Source organism: Buceros rhinoceros, unplaced genomic scaffold (genome assembly GCF_000710305.1).
Source record: "Buceros rhinoceros silvestris isolate BGI_N320 unplaced genomic scaffold, ASM71030v1 scaffold1413, whole genome shotgun sequence".
Classification (NCBI taxonomy): domain Eukaryota; kingdom Metazoa; phylum Chordata; class Aves; order Bucerotiformes; family Bucerotidae; genus Buceros; species Buceros rhinoceros.
This window is the reverse complement of record NW_010404079.1, coordinates 71,570-83,106: the sequence shown is the minus strand read 5'-3', so window position 1 is coordinate 83,106 and position 11,537 is coordinate 71,570. Positions and strand designations below refer to the sequence as shown.

Genomic DNA, 11,537 nt, shown 5'->3' with positions numbered 1-11,537 from the left:
CCCCCCCCCCCCCCAGTTTAGTCTATTTTGTTAACATTCGGTTATGTTTTATTTCTTCTTCCCTTGCATTCAGTGATCATGGTAAGAAGAGGGCAATGTCAGGGTGTGGAAACATAACCCAGAGACTGAGTAATACTTTTGAGTAATACTTGTAGCACAGATTATCTTTAGGCCTGACAGTCTGATAGATGCACACGAAAGCAATCAGGCAGGTCAGTGGAAAACCTTACCATAATAATGTTAAATTTTCGTTTTGCCATTGGAGTTTCTGAGTTACGAGCACTTCTTATTGAAGATATTCTTGTAGATAAGGAAGATAGAAAAACAACCCTGCTAAGAGGCAGGTTGTTTGACATGTGACGCTCCGCTTTGGATGGAAGCAAGGAGGGAGGGGATGTGTTTCACACATGTGGCTCAACAGAGTCACCTTCCACTGGATGTGAGGTGCCCTCTGCAGAGGTGAATACTCTGGAGGAGGCTTCTTTGCATTGCCTTCAGGAAGCCTGAGAAAAGAAACATCTGATAACAGAGTGAAGAGCCTTCAAGATTCTTGCTCTTTCCTTACTGTGATGGATGGAAATGTCTACCACCGGCTCAGTAGTTTTTTGGTTTTATTGGGCCTGATCGCTGCCTCGTCTCTCGTTATTCAGCTTAACTAATAAGATTGTGTCTTTGTTCCCTTCATAGACATAGAAAAAAAATTATTACTATTACCTCCTTTTCTCTAAGCAGTGATCTAGTAACTGAAAAAAAAAATACTCTGTCTACAGAGACATAACAAAAATTAAGTTTCATAGCCTTCCTATAAACAGAATGTAATAACGCGCTTCACGCTGTTCTGTTATTTTTCCTTTCATTAGTTCTTGTACACAGATTGAGCTATCAATAAAAATAATGGCTTAATTAATAAAACTACATACCAGTCTAATTGGTCACACATGCACCTTTGTAAAAATTTTGGGGAGGCAAAGAAAAAAAGCTTTTACTTAAAGTCTTAATTATGTTTGCTAACAGCAGCTCTAAAAGAGCATCACATTGGCAACTACACGTTGCTCTCTGAAAGGGACACAAGCTGCATTCCGATTAGGGGGCTTTTCCCCTCCCAAGGCTTGGTCTCACATCTCTGAGGAATGGCTGATTATACACAAAAGTTAACGCTGTTTCTTAGGAATTACATGACAATATTTTTTCTGGTCATTGCAAGTAAGGAAGAATTAAAGGGAGAGGTAAAAAGAAAGAAACAATCCACTGATGATGTATAGTGAGGAAAGATTGCAGTCCCCCAGTAATCAAATATTTTGGTTCTCAGACAGGTCTCTGTGCATTCCCTCAGACCGCTGTGTTAAAAGCCAATCCATGACATTTTGGGACCATTCTGGATAATGTTCTATCTAGCTTATTCTGTGGTTCTTGGTCTCATGTACAAGTGATGTAAACTCATTGTATGTACGCTTTTTGAAACAGAAACAATATCCTGGTTTAGGATATTATTCCACTTTTTTTTTTTTATGCTTTTCTGGCATAAATACTATTTGGCTTAAAAAAATAAAACAAAGCCCTGTTATCTATGCAGGCTAACGGTTGATCTTCCACAAATAGCTTGCGTTAATTCAGTGCAAGCTTCCTCTCCTCTCTCAGCACCCTACTTTAGCCCCTCGTTCTCTCCTCTCCCCCATGTGTAACAGTATAACGTTAAGGGCATGTGGAGTCTAGATACACATTGATAGACTTTTTTTTTCTTTTTCCCTTTCTGTTGGCAGCGATGGTGCGGGAAGAAGTGGAACCTACATTCTAATTGACATGGTTCTCAATAAAATGGCCAAAGGTGAGAATCAAAAGGCTTGGTACTTCCTCAGTACTGAAAGATGTGCTTGTGTTGCCATGACAACGTGGGGAGCAATATTCACAGAAAATCTGAGAATAAATTAGACACAAATTGTACTCTTTCCTGAACGTTCTTAAGTTTTATTTTCATAGCAATTTCAAACAACAAACCCAAATGCAAATGCTTTGTGAATGAGCAGGTGGTTTTGTGCTGTTGAGAAGTATTTGAATTTTTGAATTTATTTAAACTTATTTATTTAAAATAGTTGTAACACTTTTCAGAAGATGCAGTGAGGCTGTACAAGCCTACTTAGCAGTTACATGACTTAGGTCCTCGGCTGCTTCACGACCGTTGCCAGGTCCACTGTCACCTGTCCAGACACGACGGTCAAATGTGATTTCTCTTCTTTTTGTAGCTGCCCATTGCCACCAAAGCGCCCAGAAGAGCTGGTACCGCTCAGGGCCTTTGTGCTGCACAAATTTGTCGCCTCAGGAGGAAAAAGACTGTAGTGAACAGGACAGAGGACTGAAAATAAATCAACTACTGCTCTGTTGCCTGTTCTGCCGATAGAACAACCGTTGAACAACTTCTTTAACTTTTCTGTCCTTAATTTCCTTAAGTGTGAGGTGTACTTTTTTTACAAAGTGGGAAATCATCTGTCAACAGAAACATATACTGTTGCCCGTTTGAAATTAAGTCTCCAGATTCTCTAGAAACTGGGACCATTCTTTAACTTTTTATTGATTGGTGACTGGTTCGTGATGGGAAGTTCTTGAGATACTCTGAAGTAATCTTTGTATTTTACATCTAAACTAAATTTTTAATACTGATAGTGTCTTCAAAAGGAAGGAGGATAAAAGTAGGCATGTAAACTTGACCACATGTTAAAAAGACATAATAGTCAGCTTTATTTTTATATTGTAACCTTTGGCCATGTTTGTATCACAGTTCCATAGAACTGCATTTTAAGAGGCAAAGAAATCTTGTGAGGTTGAAAATGGACAAAAATAGTGATTTGCCTTTCTTAATTCTTAACTTGAGTTCTGAAGCCACCTTGATCTGGCATTACGCACGTATGTATATTTAAAGAAAAAAGGATTAATTGTGCAAATATATATTAATTTGTGTAGAGAAACAGTATTTATTTCTTTGAGTTCTAATCATTTTGCAGTTGTTTAAAATCTTCAAACCTGTTTTTACACACAGTTTAAAAATGCACTCTATGCTTCACAGTTGTCTGCTCCTGCATCCTGCATATCCCAGTCCCCAGTGGGACAGAGTGGCGTTCTGTCCCTTTAGAAAGAAGAGTTCACCATTTTTTTCCTCTCCAGATTCTGTTAACACGTTTCGTCAAAGACAGACTGAATTTTCTGCCCGCACTCATCATGCGGAACCTGCTGCCGAAGTTAAAAGAAGTTGTGTATTTGCCTTCTCCTTAGCACTGTACTGAAAATAAAATTTTCAGTGGGATGAGATTAGTTTTTCATGCTGGTTGGAAGATGGATTTTCACTCCGTGAAGGAATATGGAGATATATCCAGTGCTTGTTACGTGCCACGTGACAACCTAGTCTTTAAAAATAGAAGCAATGGTACGTCGTAAAATTAATGTAGACCTTTGTTAGGTCTTTTGTTCAGCTCGTTTCAGTCATCAGCAATGAGAAGCCGTAATGAAAACTAGTTTTAAAGTATATGCAATTTACTCGCATAAAGAAGTAAATGAGAAGTATTTTCTAGCTTGGGGCTTTCAGCCACTTAAGGGAGGGTTGACTTTGTTGTAAAAGCACTGAAGAATGCCATTTATTGACTCCATTGTACCATGTAATGTCAAATTCCATTTTAAGTGTGGGCTTAGCGCTTCACAATACCAGACAAGTCATGTGAAACTGGCCAGAGAAAGGCGTCACAGGGCTTTTTGGAGATCGGTCACCCCCATTTTGTTCTTGACCTGCTCTCCTCTGCCCATGGGGGTGTGCGGCGCAAAATCCCCTGACCTGGTGCTTTGGCTGGGGTTTAAATGAAAGATCAAAGGGCAGAGCGGGCATCTCAGCCCTGCTGAGGTGGGCCTTTCCCAGGCTGTCACACTGTGCGGCCGCCAAAGGTTTTGTTCGGGCGGGAACCGCGGCCCAGCCTGTGCGGCCGGGGCCCTCTTTGTCTGGCCTGAGAAGCTGGAGGCCCAGGTTGAGGATCCAATGTTCATCAAATGATCAAAGGCTGAAGCCCTGGACATGAAATCTTTCTTTCCATTTCCTTTTCTTAGAGAATGAATTGCACGAGTGGCAAAGAATGCCCTTTCCAAAGCTTTTATGTGGAGTGCGAGGGCTAACTCCAGAGTCCTTCAGCACTAAACATGAAAATGTAAGTGCACTTTCAATCTGCGCCCAGCTGCAAGGCCAGCATCTAGTAACATTTCTTTCAAAAAGGCTTTTAAGGATTAAGGCCTTCAGTCTTTAAAAAAAAAAAAAAAAAAAAAAGCAAAAAAAAGCAACCCCCAAAAAGACCAAAAAAACAGGCTTTTAAGAATAAACTTAGAATAATTTGCGTTCCTTGTTCCACTGTCTGGTTTATTAGAAAGTAGACAATAATGCGTTTTTAAATCAAAGTAAATAGAGGAGTGCTTAGTTTCAGCAGTGGGAAAGTAGAAAGCAATCAATAAATGCCTTGGCTCTTTAGTGGGGTTTTTAATAGGGAGGGCTGAGAAAAGCAGCTCCTTTTTCATGTAGTGATTTACTTCCCTGCATTCTCCTAGACAGTTAACTGTAAATGTCTTTGTCGTTTACAATTTCTTCTCCTACCGCTGATTGAATTAGTGCTAACACTTAGTCTATTAAACACGTTATAAACGCATATCTTCTGCTAGCTTGCCTGTTGCCGTCCCGTGAGTTCTTTTAGGTGATGAAAAACACCAGCAAGGAATCTGCTCTTAAAGGCTAAAGCAGGGGCAAAGAAACCGAGTGGTGGACGATGCTGCGCTTGATGCCTGCCGCATCAGTCTGACAGCCCCAGCCCCCCTTAGAAAGCAGGAACTGCGTTTAAAAAAAGCCAAGCGCCCTGTTTCAGCGTGCTTGCAGGATGGTGGAAGAAACCCGCCCTTGGTGTACGTGGCGGGGGCTGAGCTGGCGGGAGGGCGCTCAGCTCACAAAGAGCCCTCCCTGGCTCAGCAAACACCTTCGCGGCCCCCAGCTGCCTTTGAGAGCCACGCAGCGCCCGCCCGCGGGACCCCTCCAGCCCTGCGCAGCATCGGGAAGGATTTGCGGTGGGGTCGGGTTCTCCATGAGTTTCCCCGTCCCCTCTGCAGTAGATGTAACAGCTGTGTCTGTGCATCCACTGCAAACGGCCATGTTAAATAACCTCCACAGGTGCTGGAGCAGTCAGGACAGCCGTGGCTGTTCGGTGCTGTGTGGTGTCAGCCGAAAGTTTCAAATGCAGGTGTATCCTTTTGTTCAGTTTTTCCTGTAACTTCATGCTGCTTTTTATTATGCCGTTTATTACTGCCATTGTGTTTCTTGCTAGATTGATATACCGAGCGAGTGAAGCTACCAAAGTAATAAAAAAACCCAAACAGTGTTTGGTGAATCTGGCCTTACAGTACCACATTCAAATGTGGTTTAACACGGTTTGACTCGGATAACTATTTAAATACGATGCTGTTTTTACATGGGTACTACAACTTTAGGCCAGTTACCAAGTCACTTCTCATTTCCCTGACAAGCAGTTTAGGACAAGCTTTAGTTTGAGTGAGAAGTTGAGAAGTCATTTGTTTCCATTCTGTGATTGAAATAAATACAGCAAATGTTCATGGACTGGTTTGTAGTTAACGATGCTTTCTGGATTTTAGTCAGAGACTGCTTTTCTGGGGCTGATTTCTGCTGAGAATGTCAACGTTCTTGATGTGTTTACCAGTTTTATCCTTTGTTACCAGGGAAGATAAACTGATTTAGATTCAGTCTACTCGATATTCCTTCCTCACCCCAAACTCACAGTGACTCTGAGCTGATCAGGAGTTTTTGTGGTTTTGTGTGGTCTAGGGAAAAGTTGAGAATTTTCTCATTGCTTGTCTTTCCTGCAGGCTTATTGTGGGTTGCAAGGCATTTTTATTGACTATTTCTGGCATGAAGAAGAAGAAAAAATGAGATTATGAGTCTTCCCACTTTCATTTTTCCAAACTGAGAGACTTGGATAGTGTAGATAATAGTTTGATTTTTAGATATTAATCCAGCGAGCAGCTGCTTGGGGTTTGCTGACCAGCCATTTTCTTGTGTTTGAACTAGCTGGAACGAGATGAGTCAAAAGGAAGGAGAATATGAATTTTAAAATCCTTTTAAAGTATTGATTTCCAAATTCTAAAACCCAGAAAAAAAAAAAAAGATTCAATTTAGCAAAGCCAAACCCACAGTTTATTCTCTCACAATCAAAAGCTTGAAATATAATTGATGAGCCCAGACTCTCTGGCCGGGGCTGGCTGCGGAGGTTATCTCCCCAAGTCCTTTCCTTGCCCCCATTACCCTATTGTCTGAGGGTCTTGTGAGTCAGCTCCTGAGCAGATGCAGTTTATACCGTGACATTTTAAAGCAAAACAAAAGATTCATTAATTCTCCTTCTGACTCATCGTGATCAAATGGTTTTGGTTAATCTGAACCCTTGCTGAGGTTTTGCTTATCTGCTGTGTGGATTTAACAATCATAATGAAGTTGTGTGGTTAGCTCCTCTCTGAACGGATTGCGTGAAAGAAAATGCTCGCCCATATTTGTATTAAAATGGATGCAGCCTGCTTATTTTTGAGTCCCTATGCAAAGTCTGAGAAAATTCTATTGTTCGGTTGTGCTGATACAAGTCTAGAGCAGACTATATCTGACGTGCTCTTGGTGAACGGAGGAATATTTCTTCAGCTCAGGATCCCACTCCTCCCATGAAAATAAAACCTAACATGCTACGTGTCATATGGTAGTTGAGAGAATGTAAAGGAGAAATTGCTTTTATTTAAATGGTATTTAATGGTAAGAGGGCAAGAAATGGGATTAGAAATAGGTGGTATACTGGAGAAAAAATTACGGCAGAAAAATTCAGGACTTAAAACTTAAATTGATTTCATGTTCTGAATGTGAATCAATCACATTGCTGGTCTTTGAGATTTGGGTGAGATAGATTATTATCACTAGGAAAAAGGAAAAAAATGCAGGCTGCGAAAGCCAAAAAATGAGGTTTTGCTTTGTGTATTATTGTGCTATCCACAAGACCGCCTCAGTTCTCAGCGGCAATAATGCTAACCGTGTAAATCTAAAATGTTGCTGTTTAAATTTCTGAAGGAAGTTCTTAGTGTCCGTGTAAACATATCGTATGTTGTAAGGCCAGCTTTTCAAATGAGCTGCATTTATGTGTTGTAACTTTTATGTAATGAGTTACCCTGGAAACACAATTAGGCAAATAGTGCTCATTCTTGCAGCCTTTCCCAGCAGATAATTAATCACAGTGAGAGCTGGGCCCCCAGCTACACGCAAAACTGTACAGGGAATGTATAGGACAGTTTTTCATGGTCCAGCCTCTGATGCTCAGCAAACTCTCGCTATTTAGAACGTGCTGTTTAAAACAGTATTTATTTCCTTTGGCATATTATTGACATTACAGAGTCATAGATTAATAGTTCATAAAATGAAGATGAAAATGCAGCATGTTCTACAAGCTACTGTTATGAAATGCATTAGTGACCACGGGGAAGGTATTGTTGGTTGATGTTTCATAGCGTACGTTGTATGGACTGCGTTTTTAGATGGTTTCTTTTAGAGCATATAGAGATTTCAGACAAAAAGCAAATAACCTACTGATGTCATTTCTTTGGCTTTTTTCTTTTTTATGTAGTTTAGTGGTCAGGCATTACTCTAAAAGAGCAACATTTCTTGAGTTATTTACTGTTCCGGGAATTTTATTGGAAAAGAATTGCAAGTAGGAAAGTGGGGGAAAGCAATCCTAATTATCCAGAGTTTGGGGCAAACGAATTGTGAAGAAAGACTGATCAGACATGGGCTATTCCTTGGGAAAGGGAGCACGAAGGGGGGTCCCCATAGAGCATTAGAAGACGCTGAAAGGAATGTATTGATGTCAGTAAGCAGCTTGAGATAGTGACTAATTTGAAAACAAGAGGTCATTGACTGAAACTAAGGAGGAGACAAGCAGATAAGGAATTTGGACAGCATTTTTTCACACAATGGGTAGGTTAGAATATGGAAAAGTGGAAAAGCTGGTCATAGAAGGACTGTGCTATCCGTTTGAGAAGCAGCTGGGCAAATGTTTGGAAAAGGAGGTTTATATACAGAGTGAAGAACTACTTTTTTTGCAGCTAATCTCATGCAGCAGTCCGTAGAAGGGTTTGAAGAGAAGTGTTTAATTGACCAGATGGTGGTCTTCAGGCTGTAAAGGGTACAATGTGTATTACCTAACTAAAGTGTAATTATTCCACAACTTCTATAGCTGCACCAGTTTAGTCACTTTGTAGGATAAGCTTCATTGAAGTACGGATCCATAATACTTGCATCTTTTATTTAGGTCACTCCACATACTGTATGGTGAAAGCATTGCCACCTACGTGCACCATGAAATGGAAGTAATGTAAAATGTGGTTCTTACGATTTAATAAATTCGTGTGGGTGAGCTACTTCTGTGACCCCTGTAAAGAAAATTCACATTTTCCAAAGAGGACTCCAACATTTTTTAGGGCCATCTGAGGCACGTTTTCAGAAATGTCATTTTTTCAGTCAGCGTCTTAACTTTGTTCATATTTGATTCAGCACATGGAGCTGAACTGCCTTTCAGGTAATTGGCCGGTAGTTTCTGGAAGAGGTACTAAAAGAAGCAAAATGTGTAGAACTCTATGGGAGCTGATACTGGGGCATACCTATAAGTAGGCGGTAGCAGCACCTCCAGAGTTCTTGCTATGTGTACGCTTTGTGGGTGTGCACCTGAATTTAGACGTGTCAACTGGAATTTTCTAGAGTGACCGTAGGTGACTATGGGATATCTTACCGCATATGGAATATAACTCATTAATTTCTATTTCTTGCATGGAATAATTTAGGCATATTCCTTTTAACTTCTGAAAATGGGAAAATCTAGAGAAACAATTCTTCAGTAATACAGAGTGTGATGTGACACATTCGCATACGCAGTGGAAATGAGGAAGGGCTGGTCCTCAAGTTAGTATCCATTCCGTTACAGTGAGTGGCTTTTGCATGTTTCTTCTGCATTGACACAAGATGCTAGCTGAAAAGCTGACATGTCACTAGGGAATTTCTATCCTTGAAGACTTAAAATCAGTGTAAGCTTAGAAGCATTATTTTCCTGTACCAGTTTGTAAAATATTAGGCTGTTCCTAGGTGCTCCATCTTCGGTATGACCTTCCTTTGGATTGTGTGCTGACAAAACCGTATCACTTAACACTTTTACATTTTTAACAGCAAGTTTTCAAGTATTAATATAAAATGGGTAAACAATAACACATTATATAATGTTACTCTTAGTGTCTGTGACTGTCACCGTAATTTTCATTACTTTAAGTACTCCCTTCTCCATTTATATGCTTGCTTTGTCTATTGGGTTCTTTTGTTGTGGCTGTTTTGTTTTTAATAAAGACAGTGAAAATTTAATTTGGGTCATTGTTAGGCATATAGAAACATTTATGTGTTTTACGTGAAGTTACAGACAGTTCACTGATTCAGGAGGACATTGGGTCCATCCCTAACTACATGCATACAGATTTTGTCAGTCTCGAAGAGAGAGTAAGCTTTTAATGAAAATGGCAGCCTGAATACATTTATCTTTTGTCGATATCTTTAAAAGTGTGTACCTCACTAGGTTTTTGCTAATGCTTTTCTGATTCCGTGAAAAAACATTGAACGATCCTCCTAGCCAATAGCAGCACTCCAGCAGCTACAGCAGCAGACATCTGGATAACTACAAATGAAAACTGCTTTTATTGCTGTTGTTCAGCTCCCTTTTTTCAAGTCTAATATTTACAAGTGTTTTTGTGTAATGGGCACTCAGACAATTCAAGTTGAAGGAAGAAAATACTCTTGTTTCTTTGCAACACAGCACTAAACTAACCGCAGTTACTGTTACAACACGTTCTCCACTTCCATGGCCTACCCTACACTATACAGTAGCAATTGGTTTATCTTTTCGTTGTGGTTCCATGTGGCTTTTTCTTCTGCCATTTCCACCAAAATTGCCAAACTGGGGGGTGAGGGAGGAGAGGGGGCAACAGTCCCAAAACACAGATCTCAATCTCAGCTTTGACAGATTCTAGCATTCAGGAGCCCAGTTTTTGCAGCGCAGAAACTCAGCTCTTCAACCCAGGTTCGTTCCAGCTAACATTAGCCATATACATTAGCACCTAGAGTTAAGCATCTCACCTAACCTAATTGTCTAGGTCTCCTCAGTCATCAGTGGAGAATGAAACGCACCTCTGGAGGATAATTCTCAGGCAAATTAATTGTCTGTCGGAGCTTCCCCTCTCTCTCTTCGCTATTGGGAGAGGAGATGACTAACTCCAATTCGAACTTCAAGGATGGCTGGAGTAGATGAGATGAGGCTGGGCCTTTGAGACTAAACTAGTTAGTAAATATTACTGGTATGCCATTAAAACTAATGGTCAGTGAAGAAGTGGTGTTACACTCCCCCTAGTTATGACCCTTTCTTCTTTAATCAGATTGAGTTTGCCCCTCATATGGTGTGATTAAATGTTTTGCTGCAACATTAAGTGCTCAATGGGGCAAACACTCACTGGAGCAGCTATGTGAGCTGTCCTTTAGAAGCTGTCAGTGGGTAGCTGGAGGCATCTAGAGCTTTGGGGGCATTGCAAATCTATAGCATATCTGTACTACCTCCAGCCAACTTGGGCAGCGGGAACAGCACAGCGTTGTAATAGTCCATGGGTACAGATATATCTTCCTAACTCCCCAGAGAGCCCACTTCTGTTTCTATACGCTATGAGAGCCAGCAGTATAGATGGGCATTTTTTGTGTATTAGGCTCCTGGCAGAGCTGCATCTAGTTACTATCTGTCCTGTAGGAGGTTTATGTCCTTCAATCTCCACAGTTCTTGGTCTGCCTCCTTCCTAAGGCAAGGCCAAGTGCAGAAAAGGGCCAGAAAATGTTGTGCTATATACAAGAAAGCCTATTTGTCAGTCCTCACATGAGAGGGGGAGAAAAACAGCATAAAGCTGCTGTGCGTGAGTTTGCTTTGACCATGAAGCATCACTTTTAGGTATGAGTCATACAGCCATCACCCAAACATGAAAAACACTCGTATTCTTCCTAAAGACAGACACACTGTGATGAGACAGCTCATTGTCCTCTCTGGCACTGTGTTTTTGCCCATATTTTCTTTCTCATATATATTTTTTCTATTTCATAATATTACAAGTGGTCCTTCCACAGTGCTCCCAACTGCCTGTGAATACTGAGGATAAAAGGCTGCTGATCAGCCGCATTTTGCAAATACTAATTGGACCTTTTTCAGCTTCTAGCATCAGCAGTGGAAAGAACAGTATTAGGGAGTCTTCTGTCGAGATTTTAACAAGCCAGTCTTTAATCTGACCTAGCAAGTCCCTTTGCCCTTCAAGGTCTAATTCAAAATCTATACAATATAATAAATATAAAAAGATGCATTAAGCAGGTAATATCCGACTAGAATGAAACTGAATACTGCTGCAAAAAGGAAGGC

At 40.6% G+C, this 11,537-nt stretch overlaps 1 protein-coding gene across 1 annotated transcript in view; it reads left to right on the top strand.

Annotated features, from left to right (window-relative positions):
• The window catches only part of LOC104490880 (receptor-type tyrosine-protein phosphatase N2-like), a gene marked incomplete at its 5' end in the record, with an annotated part of 103,007 nt that overhangs the window by 79,990 nt on the left and 11,480 nt on the right, over positions 1 to 11,537 (top strand). The window contains one exon of the mRNA XM_010133230.1: positions 1,761 to 1,825. Coding sequence (XP_010131532.1) covers positions 1,761 to 1,825 — 65 coding nt within the window. The remainder of the gene's footprint in view (positions 1 to 1,760; positions 1,826 to 11,537) is intronic.